Source organism: Camelus dromedarius, chromosome 20 (assembly GCF_036321535.1).
Source record: "Camelus dromedarius isolate mCamDro1 chromosome 20, mCamDro1.pat, whole genome shotgun sequence".
NCBI lineage: Eukaryota > Metazoa > Chordata > Mammalia > Artiodactyla > Camelidae > Camelus > Camelus dromedarius.
This window is the reverse complement of record NC_087455.1, coordinates 33,343,634-33,359,645: the sequence shown is the minus strand read 5'-3', so window position 1 is coordinate 33,359,645 and position 16,012 is coordinate 33,343,634. Positions and strand designations below refer to the sequence as shown.

The 16,012-nt window shown below is 45.8% G+C and overlaps 1 protein-coding gene across 3 annotated transcripts in view; it reads left to right on the top strand.

Annotated features, from left to right (window-relative positions):
• The first annotated feature begins 226 nt into the window (after positions 1–226).
• PTDSS1 (phosphatidylserine synthase 1) overlaps positions 227–16,012 on the top strand; it is a 59,886-nt gene continuing 44,100 nt past the window's right edge. Inside the window, exons 1-3 of one of the 3 annotated variants that reach the window (XM_031439359.2) lie at positions 375–512; positions 10,912–11,021; positions 11,989–12,080. Coding sequence is in view for 1 of the 3 variants with exons in the window: in XM_010981916.3 (XP_010980218.2) it covers positions 334–512; positions 11,989–12,080 (271 nt within the window). In the remaining 2 variants the exon portion in view is untranslated. Of the gene's footprint in view, positions 513–10,911; positions 11,022–11,988; positions 12,081–16,012 lie in introns of all 3 variants that reach the window. The other 2 variants (XM_010981916.3, XM_031439360.2) reach the window with 2 other exon arrangements.

Below are 16,012 nucleotides of genomic sequence, written 5' to 3'. Positions count from 1 at the left end.
GTGCGGGGACAGAGCCGGCCAGGGCCACAGTTTCCCTTCTCCTGCGAGCCGCTCCCCTCAAGGCTCTTCCACTAGGAATCTAAAGCCACCGTGAGTCCCTAGAGATGCCCCTCCCGGAACGCCCGCCGAGGCGCGGCGAGCGGCGCCCCCCGCGCGAGGCCGCGTTGGCGGCGCCGCGACCCCGCCCTCCTGCGCCGGTCCTTCCCTCGGCTCCCAGCCCGTGCTCGGCGCCAGACCCGGCCGCCCGCCCGCCCGCTGCGGCTCGTCACCTCCGGGGTCCCAGCCTCCACGGGCCGGGGCCGCCGCCGCCGCCGCAGGACGGGGAGGCGGGCCATGGCGTCCTGCGTGGGGAGCAGGACGCTGAGTAAAGATGATGTGAACTACAAGATGCATTTCCGGATGATTAACGAGCAGCAAGTGGAGGACATCACCATCGACTTCTTCTACCGGCCGCACACCATCACGCTGCTCAGCTTCACCATCGTCAGCCTCATGTACTTTGCCTTCACCAGGTGAGGCGGGCCGGGCCGCGCTGGGGGCGCGCCCTTGGGCGAAGGGAAGGGGCGGGTGGGGGCGCTGGCGGGGAGCGTGGCCGGGAGAGGAAGCGAGCTGGCTGCTCCTCGCACCCGCTCGCAGACCCGCCGCCCACGCAGCTCTTCCACCCGCCGGTGTCTCACCTAGCACACCCGGCTTCCTCCCCTCCAGCTCCTCTGGACCGACATTCGTCCCTACCCTCCAATCCCACCCCACCCCCACCACTCTCTGTACCACCATTCCCGATACACCGCCTCGGGCCACATCAGGAACACTCTTGGGTCACCTAGCACGACCCCTCCCGCCGCCCCGCCTCACATCTCCTACTGCTCTTAGCATCCCTCCCCACACACGTCACGATGTCGGCCCCCTCCTCTCCAGCCCCCATCCCTCGCTAGCACTCCGCATGAATCATCTGGTATGCACCACTTTTGGCACATACCACTACACTGAACACACCCCAGTCCACAGCGTCTTCCACGCACCACGCACAGGCCCAGGTGCAGACCCCTTTCCGCTGAACTCCTCCAGCATTCACACTACCCGCCATGCACAACATGCACATGTGAGGTGCACACTATTATTATAGTCTCTCCCATGCAGCACCTCCAGTATGCACTGCACACACATCATCTAGCCGACCCTTCCCACAACCTCAGACACCGCCGTCTGTACCACAACACAAACTATCGCCTTGGATACACACATCACAGCGGACATCCCAGCACCGCCATACAGACACCAACCCATCAGACAGTGCACGCTGGATTCTCTTCATCACCTAACATGCAACCGGAAATGAGACATTGTCAGGCAATTGTAGCAGTGCCCGGTGCATCCTATGCATTCCTATGCTATGGAAAGTGTTAAATAAAACACGTAAATCTCACATGCTGTAGCACAACTGTCTTATTCCTCTGAAAACTTTCACACGCATACACACACACACACACCACACACACCCTGGAAGCACTTCTAATATATACCTGTGCATAGGAGCTACCTGGCCCAACTCTTGGTGCCTGCATCTTATAACCCACCTCACTGACATGTGGAACCCCTAACCCAGGGAACTGATTCATGCCCAAATGACAGGCACACCATGGGCCCTACTTAAATGGATTTATATCTTCTGAGTGAACCTCTTTAAAGAAAGGAAAGTCATGCCTACCACACTAATGGTTTAAAAGTCCAACCCAGGGATGTGTAGTTTTGGAGCCAGACTGTTGGTCTCAAAACTATTTGTATGACCTTGGTTAAGTTATTTAAGCTTTCTCTGAGCCTCAGGATCCACATGTGTGAAATGGGGGTTGAATATGTACTTACTTCATATGGAGTTATGAGAATAAAGTGAATATGCGTGAATGCCCTTAGCAGGTGCATGATGCACAGTTGGTGTCAGTTACTTCTCTTCCAGTGTATTTATCCAACAGCCAATGGTTCTCAATCCATATCAGCAGAAAATGTGCAGGGGTATATTCAGTGGCCATGAGCATTGGGGGACCCTCTGGTATTCAGTGGTTGGGGGTTAAGGATGCTAAATGTTTACAACACAAGGGATGGCTTTATTCAACAAAGAATTGTCGCCTGTACACAGGCACCCATGTGCACATACACCCTTGTATACACACACATGCCAGTAGTGTCTCCTTTGAGAATCACTGCACTTTTTCAGATTTTCATAAAAACTAATAATGTTCTCCCACATGACACTTGTTCCTTACCTTTATCATCCATTTGACTCTTGGTTCTTATTTTGTAAGTGTTCATTTATTGGCACGAATCTACTCAAAGCCATAAACCATATGTAACAATTACTCTCAATGATTGAGGGATACAGTTACTATTATTGTAAAATCTTTTGCAGATGCTCTGCAGTGGGATAAGATCAGGCTTTTCCACAGTGTCCAACCCAGAACATATTCCCAGTTTTGGAGACGAATCAGTCTTGTCCCTAATTATGGTTACCCTCAAATACTTCATCATTTGTCTGATTTTACCACCTAATAGCTGTGTGGCCACTTGATTTGCTAAGCCTGGGTTTCCTCATCTGTACGTAAAATTAAAATATCTTGTAATACCTCATAGGATTGTGTGCTGTAAGGGCTCAGTCCAGTTTTTAAAAAATAATTTGTGTTCAGCTCAGTGAATGACAGATAGTAAGTACTCAGTAAACATTAGCTATTTCTATTATTACATCATTTTGTTGTACACTAATGCCTTCTAAATTGTATTTGTCATTGAATGAGGGTGTGGTATGCTGTATAACTGAGACAAAGGATAAAGACATTGGAAGAAAGGACATTGCTTTGCTTGGATAATGTACATGCCTGTGTCATGTTAACTTCAGTTTCACTTTGTCTCATGTGGGTTGGCAAGGATGGAATTCTTGAGGGTGTTTCTTTGAAACTAGCAAAGTAATTATGGTACTTTATTTTAAATAATGAGAAAGAAGAATGAGCAGTTTGTTTCAACCTTTTATCTTTAATATTATTCTAGGCCCTTTCAGAATAGATTTCTCTTCCTCTTTTCTAACATAGAAAGCCACATTCTTCTGGAATTTCCCCTTTACGGCATGTTCTGCTGAAGCAGTCAATAAATTCCAGCAGTGAAAGTATAAGAAATGAATATGAATTTTAACAGCTTGTCTGAAGTATACTGAGGTTCAGATTATGGCCTTTTCCAAAATCTGAGGTTCAAAAATGATCATAATTTTATTTTTCACTCATTTCGTAGAGAAGGAATCATGTATGAAGGAACTACTTAATAACAAATTTCATCTTATATAAAATCATAGGCACCATGAATAAAAGTAGTACTTACTATGTCTTAACTCATTTTTCGCAATGATTTCTGACCCTTTAAACTGAGACGTTAGTAATAGCTGTGTCTTTTTCCATAAAGTTTGAAAGTAATGACTTCTTAAATGAAAATTACTCATTCTGTGCTTCCTTACAGTGATTATTTCTAGTACCTTATCCTTATTTTGTAAGAAGATTTTAGTTGGATGACTGTTCAGTGCAATTATTTCAATAAAACTTTAAGGATATGTCTTAATATTTGTTTTTCAAAGACTAGTAGTTGAAGAGGATAGGCGATAGAAGCTTTTGGGGTGTCATGTTACCTGTATGTTGGAAACAGTACCCGGGTCATGTCACATGCCGCAAAGACAGCGAGCATTTAGGATTGCGAAGGATTAGATACCTCACACAGAAGCCTGAGACAAATTTGGATTTATCAAGTAGTTCTTTTATTCAACAGCAATTAGGCCAACGCACTGTGAAACCATAGTGTTTTCAGTCTCCAGTCTCTAGCACTGTCACTAACAGTAAAACTAGGTGCTACTGAGTCATTCTCCCTAAGATTTGAAAAAGCTCATTTTGCCACCTTGTAGGGTAAGTATTTTTAGAAATTAAATACTTTGGCACATGTCTTATAAGTTCGTTCAGCCGAAGTGGGGCAAGGAGAACCTTTGTCTCAAGCTCCTAGTACCTCGTTTTACTCTGCTTTCGTAGGTTGGTAAACTTGGAAATGTTGAATGACCTCGGTGTCAAAAACTCAGGCTTAAGATTTGAAAACACCAAAATGTACTAAATCACAAACGTAGTGGCCTCCTCCCTCCTGAAGAGGCACCTGGCCGTAGAGCCATGGAATCAGTCTCTCCAGTGACACTTGTTCAGCGGAAATCATCCGTGACCGGGGAGAGCTTGTCTGCCTGCAGGGTGCTGTCCCCAAGGGGTCACCCACTTGTCTGTGCTGGGTTTCTCCTTGGTGTGGGACTGAGGAGACAGAGGCGAGCAGGGACATGGACAGACTTGATTTATTTATTTTTATTTATTTGTGATAGGGGCGTCTACTTCATTTCCTTTAGCAGCTTTGGAGCTCCAGCACATCCTATCACGGAGCCGCGGTTCCGCCCTCTGTGTCACCGCCCTCAGGGACACCTGCCAGCCTCCCCTGTTCTTTCTCTTCAGACCATATCAATTCCCATTAGAAAACATCTGATCCTGCTGATTCAGTTGTCTCCTTCCTGTTTCCTTTATGTACGTCGTGTTCTTTCTCCCAACAACAGAAGGCCTGGACTGGAAGTCCTTGCTCCCCGGCGCCAGCAGGGTTAAGTGGTCGTCCTGAGTGGCTGTGTCCTGGGGTTGCACCAGCCCTGGAGGTGACCGCAGCGCACTGTTGGGTGTTGCCCTCTAGAGAGGCCCACTTAACAGCCATGTTAACATTCTCTCCCTCACTTCCTATTTGAATCATTTGTTATTGGATTTAAATAAGCATCTTTTTACATCCTTTCATATTCTTAATTCTGGTGTTTTATGTCCCTAATAAGATTATAAGTTTATTGAAGGGGAAAATGAGTCATAGATTTCTTGGGGCTCTTCTGCAATAAATAATGAATAAATGCCTAGATGCCCCAAGTATTTACTTGATTTAGAGGTTGCTTACCTCAGAGAGATTACACGCCTGGGAACTGCTGCCTGCATTTTAGCATTTTAGATATAATTCTGTTACCAAGTGTAATACAGTTTTTCTTGTGACATAATCCCCTAGCCCCAGATTTCCATAGAGAAGTTAGCAGGTTTTCAGTCTGGTTGACGCTGGAAGCCAGGACTCGTCCAGGCAGCTAGGATGGCTTCCTGAGCCCTAGGCCCTGGCATCACGTTTAATTTGGTTTAACAGTCTGCATTCCACCCACCGGTCCTCTGCTCTGCTCTCGTGGAGTTCATCTAGATCGTCTTCACAGCATCTAACTGGGCCTTAATAGCCTTCACAGCTGTCTACTTTTTCCTGTGCCCTGGTTTTAGCTCAGCAAATGCCCAGCTTTTTGGAATAAGACACTCCCAGGCCTTGACTCCATTTCCCTCCCGTCCATCCTCCACACTGCTTTCCTCCTGACCTTTTAAAGACAAGATCATGAGCTCATCTGCCCCTGTTCCCTGCTCACAGACTTTCAGTGGATCCCCATCGCCTGTAGGAAGTGCTCGCTGGACCCTAAGGTCTTCCGTTAGTGTCGAGTAGGTCTGCTTCTCCAGCCTTACGCCTGCCCCTACAGTGCACAGTACACACGGCAGGCCCAGACATCTCCCCGGTTCCACCCTTAGTGCCAGGCAGGCACCTGCCTCCGACTGGAGAGCACCTTCTGGTACCTCCCACGTAAGGAGCCCGTGGCATCCCTCACAAGCCACCTGGTTGGTCCGCCTCCCACACACCTTTCTTGGTTGTTCCAGAAAGCACAGAGGAAGAAATGTTTATATCCTTCCAAACATTGTTTATTATTGTATCTCTTCTATTTGTTTCTATATCAATTTCTTGAGGCCAGATACCTTCATCATCACAGAATACATACCCAGGAAATGTTCAATGAATCAAATATAAAAAATCATTTATGTGGTAAGAACTTTTAAGAGATATCACTCTTCTCCTTTAGTTGATATCTCAGCCATAATTCTTGACAAGGATCATAACGTTCTATGAAATGAAGTGCATGTAATCTTCGAAGATAATACCAAAGCCAGTTAACATCGGTCCACCTTGTAACCTGGGACTAAGGTTTCCATTGGGAGGGAGGACCCTTAGCAGTGACTGGCCCCATTAACATGACCCTACCTGGGTGTCTCAGTTACAAGGGTTCATATTAAAGGGATGGAAAGGAAAAGATGTGGGGGGAGACAATCAACTTAGCAGCCTTAGGAGTCAGGATAAAGTGTCCGTACCTTCCTGGCCCCAGGGAGACAGCCTTGTCTAAAGATTCTGTGCTAGTGAATGGAGTCGGCTTCGCTTTCCCAAGTCTCCTTGGCCGCTGCTTGTAGTCCATTTTTCAAGTTTAAGAATCTGAGTCCAAAACTTTTTCTGAGTGCAAACTTGTTTAAAAAAAAAAAACCAAAACTCAGGGCTTTCCTTATACCTGCCCTGCTTTTAGGATGCTCTCCTCTCTGGCAGTTAACCTATATCCTGGTTGAAACGGGGATGGCTGAGGACTTGAGCTGTCTGAGTACTTGACTGGTCCCTCAGCGCCTGGACAGGAGAGTCGTCATCAGTGGGCCCTGTAGGCTCTGGTGCTGGGACTCTCCCTCGCATTACCTGGGTCGCAGACCGCCTCAGCCTTAGCCCCTCAGTCATTCTGGAACCCCCCATATTGTGAAGGCCTGCTCTGTGCCAGGTGTTGTGCTGAGCCCCGGAGCTGCTGCGGGTTAATGAGGTGGGACCTTAAATCACAGTTTTCCTGTCCTCTGTCCACTGGGTATTTTCACTGCGAATGGTCAGGGCTACCCCAGCGGGCTCCTGGAACACCTAAATTTAGCAGAGCGGGAAAAGGACTTTGCCTCCCTAAGCTTGTCTGCCTGTATCACACTGGTGAGTGTAGCGGTCTTGACCCAGAGCCAGCATTCCAGAAGCCCTGGCACCTACTTCCTCTTGGCTTCTATTTGTCAGTGTGGGCAAGATAAAGCAAGAGCTCTATTTTCCTCACCCTCCAAGTAAAGATAAAATGCTCCCCGACAGAACCGTGGAGCAGTTAAACAAAATGCCAGCTGGGAAAGTTCTTTAGAAAGTTCAGAGCGCCGGAGGCTCAGGTGCTTGGTGTTAGGAGCCTCAGTAGAGCTGGGAAAGAGGTCAGGGTGCCTGACAGCATCGCAGATGAAAGCTTGAAGTTGTTTTTTCTTTGTTGCTGTAAAGCAAAATGTCTTGGTTGAGCAAGGATCCTAAGGCCAGGAAGAGTCAGGATGGGGACCTAGCAGCCCTGACCACAAGTTATCATCTTCCCTGGGAAGTGGGAACTGTACTGCGCCCCCGGCAAAGCCTGAGGAGATGGTAATGGGGTCTTGTGTGAGCAATTGAAAATGGTTTTTTTGGTTGATTTTTTTGGTTTGTCAGGTTAATCAGAGACAGTTCCAGCAAATAAAAAACTTTTCTCTCTGGCCAAGGGTTTGCTAAGATAATACTTTAATTGTATATGTCGTGGTGCATAGTTCTCTGAAGACTCAAGACCATGTCTGTTCACCTCTGTCCCCAGTGATAGGTGTCAGCTAACTGAGGGAATGAGTGGACAGAAATCGGGAGCTAATAAGTAACAATTCCTCTGTGCCAGGTGCTGTTCTCAGTCTTTACATATGCTAAGTTATTTTATTCTCACAACAACCCTGTGAGGTGCAATTTATTATCCTTGATGTACTGATGAGGAAACCAAGGCACAGAGAGGTTAAGTGCTCTGCCCAAGGTCACGCAGGCCGAAGAGTGTAAAGTCAGAATTCTGGCCACAAGCCTGTCCTCCCTGTCACTGCACCCAGCAGCCTCCTAAAGGGGAAAAAGCCTAGACTTTGGAGTCAGTAAAATGCAGAATATGATCGTTTACCCCCTTCAAGAGAACTAACACACAGAGCAGCTAGCCTTCCGAGGCACAGGCATAGTGGGTGTCCAGAGGCCACCCTTTCTTGTCCTCTGAGTGTCTCTGGAGTCCCTAGTGTGGTCTTTGTGGCCTTTGCAGCCACATTGCTTTTCGTGATGAACTGGGAAATGGTGAAGTCCCTGGATTACTGGGAGCTGACAGAGGACAGTCTGCACCAGACCTTGGTGAATGGCCCTGTGTGGTCAGCTTGTCAGGAGGCCGGCGTGGGTGGGCGGCCTTCTCAGTCATGCATTCCAGTCTTGGCGCCCACCACTTGCAGGGACTGTTCCGGGGGCCCTGGGAACAGCCTCCGCTCCCAGGAAACCCAGAGGGTCAAGCTGGGGCTGCCAGTCTGATGGGACTGAGGTTTCCTCTTCACCACCTGCCCTCCCCTGTGCCCTAAATCTTTGATCACAGGAACTTGATCCTCCTGTACTGTACGTTTTCAGTTTTGCCGAAGACCTCACTGTCCATCTTTGATACATTTTTATTTCTAATTAGGCAAATAGGAAACAGCCAGCTTTTCAGACCCACTGCTATTTTATTCAGATTTAATGGGCTTTTTTTTTTTTTTGGCTCCAGAAACTAGGCTCTTCTTTTGATCCTGTCTTTCTAATAAAATTACTCAAAATTTACAAAAGTGCAGTTTCACTGTTTATCACTGTTCTTATGAATTTAATGTTGATATATAATTAAATTTTTTGAAAAGTGGCATATCCACGTTGCTTGAAATCCAAGCTCTCCCAAAGGGTATATGGTGAAAAGTCCAATCTCCACCCCCTCCTCTTTTATCCTCTTTGGAGAAAACCAGTGTCGCCATTTGGGTGGATTTCCAGAGACATGCTGTGCAGCTGTGAGCACAGGTTACAAGTTACACATACATACACATGCTCGCTTTTTTTGTGGAAAAAGTTGCTTACTATACCCACAGCTCTACAACTTGATCTCTGAAGTTATTCTGTATCAGTTAATTAATAAAAAGCCTCTTCATTCTTTTTACAGCTGCCTAGTACTCCATTATGAGACGGGGCCATAATTTACTTAATCAGTCTCTTTTTGGTGGACATTCAGTTGTTTCCAATTTTTGCTAACACATATAATACCACAGTGAACCACCTTGTATTTTTGCATAAATGAGGATAGATTTGTGGGATAAATTCCCATACATGGATTTGCTGGGTCTCATGGTATATACATTTATAAGTTAACATGTTGCCAGATTGCCCTCCATTAAAGCAGTGTAAATTTATACTACACACTAGCAATGTGTGAGAGTGCCTGTTTATCTGTTTCTGCATATCCTCATCAGCTCAGTCATCAAACTTTACCTTTGTCCATAAGGTAGATACAAATGGTCTCTCTGTGTTTTAATTTGTCCATCTCTTACCACGAACAAGGTTGGGTATCTCTTCACTCCACCTGAGAGCCATTAGATTTTTTGCTCTGTGAACTGTCTCTTCAAATCCTTTGTCCATTTTTCTGTTTGTTTCTCTTTGTCCATTTGCTTTTCTTTCTGTTAACTGATGCTGGGGCGAGTGCTTTGTAATTAGGGGGATCAACCCTTTGCCTTCATGTGAGTTGCAGATATTTTTCCCAGGTTTATCGCTTTTCCTTTGCTTTTGTTACTGATTTCTTTGCCATGCAAATTTATTAGCTTTTTCCTTTATGATTTCTGGGTTTTGTGTCATCCTTTAGAAAGGTCTTCCCTACTCTGAGGCTATTGTGTTTCGTTTTGGGTTTTTTGGTTTTTGGCTTTTTTAATTCTCTCATTTCTTCTAGAATTTTGTTCTGTCTTGTTTTTACTTAATTCTTTGAATCATCCAGAATATATTTTGGTAGGAAGTATGACTTATGGAACTTCATCTTATTTTTTTAGGCAACAGTTACTCATTTTAGCCTTGCTTTTATTTTGTAACTTACAAGTTGCATGGCCTGTCAAACTCTCTTATGCCACCCCCGTGCACTTACTATGAATCAGATTGATGTAGGATGACAGCTAAGTTTCCCTGAGGCAGTTTGGCATAGGGGAAAGATCACCATCTGTGGAGTCTAGCAGGCCTGGTCTTGAATGCTGGCTCTGCAGTTTCTTACTTCTTGGGCGAGTCACCAAACCTCTCTGAGCTTTTGTTACCTCATTTGTAAGATGTGGTTGATAACACCTCATTTTGCAAATGGGTTGTGACAATTAGAGGTGATGTCTATAAACTGCCTGTTCAGGGCCTGGCACACAGTAGATGCTTGAGAAGCAGGAGCTAGTATCATTGCTGTCATCAGTACCAGTTTCGGTCGTGTGATGTTGGTCTGAATGGGGACGTTGTGTCCCCGCCCCCACTGTGGGGAGCTCTTCTTCAGTAAAAGCCAGTGTTCCTGGAAACCGGATATGGGGCTTCCCTGCATAAGCCAGAGGGCATCACAAGTACCCCAGTAGTGGCTGGGCTGGCATTTTTAGGTTGTGTTTATAACCTCTGGGCAGATGTTTCATTGTTAGGATGTCCATTAAAATGAGATTGTACTTTACTGCAAGAGGACGTCTGTCTGATTCTGTAGTTTGGTTTTGTAATCAGATCTGTGATGTTAATAGTCAAGTATTATTTGTCCAGCATTAGTTTAGGACTGTTTGGCCATATGATCTAGGAGACATTTAAGATCTGTATGCTCTCTTATTTTAGAACCTTGGGTTCAATCCTGTCTTTAGTCTGGAAATTATTTCATTGGGTGCAGAAACTTAGCAGCCTAAACAGAAGTTGACAGTCCTTAACTAGGTGATTCATTATTGTTTCATTCCACACCGCTTCATATATATATTCTGGTGCTCTGGGTTTTGTTTTTTTTTCCTATGCAAACTTGGTTTTCTTCTAAGATTTTTTTGATTTGTAATGTTTAATTTTAATTTAATATTTGTCTTCTGAAAAGTCTTTTACTACAGTCCTTCTTGTCGACTGAAATAAAATGCACAACCTAAAAGTTGAGAGTTATGTTTTATTCGGCAGATTTCCTGTGGACTCAAGCTCGGGACACGGCATCTCAGGTCACTCTAAGAGGCTGTTCCAAAGGGGCAAGGTAGAAGCCAGGAGATAAGAGATTTTGCGACAAAGACCAGGTAGTCAGAACATCAAAAGTTTACTGTTAATTAAAGAAAACTGGTTATCTCAAGTTAAAGAATTTGGTGCTTTTCTTTGTCTGGGAAGGTGCAAAGGTCTGGGCTCAGTGAAATCATTCCTTGGATATGCACTTGGCTATTTAGGGTCAGTGCCCTGTTCTTCCACATCCTGAGTCCCCTCAGGGGGGCACGGCTGGGGGGGCTGCAGAGGCCTGGCTGCCTGCTTGTCCTCATCCTGCATCCCCTCCCCTCACTGTCGGGGGCGGGGGGTGGCAGCAGCGGCTGATGGGGTTATGCAGGAGTTAAATACAGTAGGACGTTAGAAGTGACCCGGCACGGGAGGGAGGAAGCTTATCTCCTTACTTTACGATTATGTTGCTTCTGTTCTGTGTTTAAATCTTGTATTTTTTTTCTCTTAATTTTTCTTTTAGCATTTTTTACCAGTGCTTTCTGATTACTTACGCTACACTGCGCCGTTTTCATTCATCCCTTAAATAGCCAACTGCCCCAATTTAACAATTGACTATATAACCTCATGGCGTTATGCCCTTTCCTTATAATCTTATGCTTCCTTTCTGATTCCCGAACAGTTTCTTTGCCACAGTCCATATAGTGAAGTCATCTTTAGTTATCCTTAACACCAAAAGGCATTTCCCCAAAATAAACCTTACCTTTTGACATACTGGGTATTTTTTAAAGAACAGTGATTCTCAAATGCTTGTCTGAGTAGAATGTGTGTTGGTGTGTAAAGTTGCCGATTGCTTTTCATGTAAGAACTGTACTTTATTAATGAGATTGTACTATTTTTAGGAATGGACAGTGAACAGTAAGTAATGTGTGTAGTGACTTAGCTCAGCAAAATAAAGTTAGCCCTCCCCCAGTTTTTAAAACACGGGAACTCTTACCCCTCCTAGGCTGACTGTTCAGATCTGAGGATGAATACTCAATGTTTCTTTTCTGTTTCCAGGGATGACTCTGTCCCAGAAGACAACATCTGGAGGGGTATCCTCTCTGTAATTTTCTTCTTTCTTATCATCAGTGTGTTAGCTTTCCCCAATGGTAAGTGATGTTATCCTTTCTCACGTTTCTCTTGTTCATTGTGCCCTTTTGGGTATTTTTGAGATGCATGTCACCTGGGAGATGAAACTAGAGGGTGAAATAAACACGCTGAGTGTCACAGGGTGGTGATGGGCACAGGCTTCGGAGGCTGACTGCTCGCTTCCCAGCTCTGTCTCTCTTTTTAATAGTCCTTCGTTTTCTCTCTGTGAAATGGAGGGAAGTACTCTTGTAAGGGTTAGCTGAATCAATACATGTAAAATGCTCTGAACAGGGGCCGACGGACTGTAAGCTCTCAGTGAATGTCAACTGTTACTCTTGTTGCTGTTTTTGTTATCATCAGCTGGGTCATAAAATACCCAGCGACTGCTCAGTTACTCCTTTTTACTAAGGACAGGGTCAGTGCTCTAATGAGTATTACTTAAATAATTTGTTGTCTTAAGTGATCTTTTATCGCGGTGAACTTTGCTGGGATATGAATTTTCATTATCAGGTTGAAAAGAAAAACAATTATTACTGTGAAATTTCCCCCTGTCATGTTTATAGACTGAGGCAAAAGCTGACTTGGTGTTCTGCCACACTTGGGATTCATTCCTTTCCTCTGAATTGCCCCTTACAAGTTGCTGTATTTTTTCTTATTCCCCTTCAGTACTTTCTCCCTGGAATATTCTCTGCTTACTCTCTGCAAGTGATTTCTGGATGTTCACTTTTTATATTCTGATTCTTTTGTGCTTAGGATATTTTGTAACCGTTTCAGTCTTTTGTGTGAGTTATGCTCCAAGGGCCTGACTCAGGTTTTAAATATGATGCTTTAAGTTGTGCTGCTTCTCTGTCCTCCCATCTTTCAGTTGAATATAATGTGCCTTATAAGGAGCTCCTAATGAATGTTACTGATTGCTACCTGGAGCTGTACCGTGGTGATAGGATTCTAATACCAATTCTAATTTGGGTGAGCACATGTGTGGGTGGGTGGGTGGGTGGCCGGGGAGGCAGGGGGGTCCCTACACCAACTAGCAATTGTTGAGCATCAGCTGGATGTCCTACAATTCTACTCAGTCCTGGCACTGTCTACCTGGAGGGAGCATCCACTTCCACAGGTTAAGTCTCACAGGACTGCTCCTGTCCCCACTGCAAACGCCAGTCACAAGTCCAGGGTGTCACCTGTGCTTCTGACCGAATGGCTGTAAAATCAGAGGTTCCCATGACCTCTTCCTTGGGTTTGCTAGAGCAGCTCACAAGACTCAGAAAACCAGTTTGCTCACTAGATTACCATACTGGTTCATTACAGGGACTATGACTCAACAGCCCGGTGAAGAGGTGTGTAGGGTGAAGTATGTGGGGAGGGGCCGGGAGCTTCCCTGCCTCTCCAGCTGTGCCGTCTCCCGGGATCTCTACTGGTCACCAACCCAGAAGCTTCCTAAACCTCATCCTTGTAGGCTTCTGTGGAGGCTTCATTACCTAGGTATGACTGATTAAATCTTTGGCCATTGGCAGTTGATTCAACCTGATTCCCAGAGGTCAGGGGGGTGGGGCTGAGGGTTCCAACCCCTCTAATCTCGCTGCTGGCTCCACCAGCCATCAGCCCCCATTCTTGTAACTGTTTTCCAAAAAGTCACCTCATTAACTTAACAGAAGACACTCTTATCACTTTCATAACTTAGGAAATTCCAAGGGTTTTAGGACTGTTCCAGAATAGGGGACAAAGACCAAACACTTAGTTCTTATTATGTAAGTCACAGCAGCATGCAGGGCAAGTCCTTCAGGCTTTCCAAAATGGTGGCATCAAAATTTTGTTCTGTATTGTGGGTTTTGCTGGTAGCATAATAATCCGACCAGTAAAAATATGATTCTGAGCCCTGCAGGCAACAGGTTGTTCTAGATCACCAAGTTACTTGACAACTGAGTTTAGTTCTCCGATCACTCATGCTTTTAGATTAAATTTTATTTATTTATTTATTTATTTACCTACTTACTTACTTACTTGTGAAAACCTTTTAAGACGTGAAAACCTGTGTAGCAAGCTGCTACAACAGAGTCTGTACACCGAGCAACTTAACCGAAGACTCATCCTGTAGCAGAACCTTCTCCAGCCGTGAGCCTGCGAAACCAATCAAATCCTTGTTGTGGCACATGGTGTTTCTTGTCGGTGACATGGTGACATGTGTGTTGGTAAAAGAATTTACCGGAGATCAAGTATGAGGATAGAAGAGGAGTCTATTAGGAGTACACTGCCAGAGACGACAGCCGGCCGCATGAAGAGAGGTGTCTGTGTGAGCGCCGAGGGCCGGTTGCTGGGGTGTTTTATCAGGCCGGGTCACAAGGTGCCTGATCAGCTTGTGCACACGTTTCTGATTGGTTGTAGGCGAGGTAAGGGGTTTAGGGGCCGTGTTGGGCAGTGGGGTCTGTGACTCATACGTAGGCATTAGCTGTCAGTTTGCTAGGGAAACACACCCAGCAAAGAATGTAGACATCTGAGAGCCCAGAAATGGGGGTCGTTGGACTTTGAAGGACGTCAGTTGGCCCCACAGTTCTGTGCTTCCGGAGTGCAATCGTGGGCCAGGCACAGGGTAGACATTTCCATTCCAAATGGGAGGAACAGGAACAAAGGAAGGGATGACAAGTCCCAGGCAGGTCAAACTGTGAGATCTCAAGGCTCAAGCATAATCCTCTTTGGCTTGATGTTCCTTCCAGACCGTCTGGGGCAGTGGTCTGCCTCGCAGCTCTGCCCGGCTGGGGTCAGATCCCCACGGCTCCTGGGGGCTATTCCCGTGACTGTGCCGGGCGTTGGTCTCACCCTTTGAAGCCAAGGTGGATGCAGTCCTCCTCTCCCCCATGCCCTGTGGTAGAAGTGACAGCCCCAATGATCTCTGAGTCACCTTGGGGTCCTTCTTCCCTTTGTCTTGAAGAGCAGCAAGCGTTCACAGCCAGTAGGCCTGTGGTTTGGCCCCGTAGGGTTCAGGAGATCGAACAGTCTTTACCTTGGGGGTTAGGATTTCAACATGTGAATTTTGGGGGGACAGAAACATTCAGTCCATAGTGTGAAGGAAAAACCAGACTGATCTAACAAGGTAACTCACAAGTCTAGGAATGTGAAGGAGAGGCTGGGCTGGGCTAACAAGGTAACTCACAAATCTAAGTATTGGAATACTGATCTGAGTTCTGCTGGACTAACTCGTAAATCTAAGTTAATTAGTGTTGGTTTGCTGTTCATGTTTTTTTGCTAGCCAGCTGGGTTTTCAAAGATACATATCTGGCTTTGGAATGTTGGTTTGCTGCCTCCCCGCCTCCACTTTTGTGATGATAATGCTGCTGCTAAAGCTGTTCCATGCCTATTGGCCGAATACCCCGAGCTTGTACTTTACCCTATAAAACCTCACGCGCACGTCTTGGAGGTGCTCAGAGCTTCAGAGCAGAAGCCCCTCTGAGCCCGCCGGCGTAATACATCTGGGTACTCCAACCCTCCCAGTGGTGCTTGCTTCTTGGCTGGCCTGTCGTTTCCGTAATAATAGCACCTGAGTATCTTATGCAGATATGACAGACAGAGTTTGGCCTTTCCTCAACCATTGGGAGTTCTGCTAACACACAGTTACTGGGGTGTGAAGATAAGATATTCATGATATGGCTAGGTCATGGAATGAAGGGGGGTTGACCCTGCTATGGAATTCACTTTCTAGGAAAAGTCCCCAGTGTCAAACAGCCTTTTTTTTTTTTTGAGCTATTTGCCGACTTTCTTTTCCGTCCCACTTCCAACACTCAAAATCTCAGAATTTTATGTTTAGGGAGAGCTTGGACATTATGGAACCCATCCCCTCTGTCAAGGGTGCTAGAGGACAGCCTCCGTGGCCAGTTGGGGCATCAGGCATTTTCCATACGTTGGAACCACCAGAGGCTGTGAGTGGGCCCCCTGAGCTGGAACCTGGCCTTACAAAGGTGGC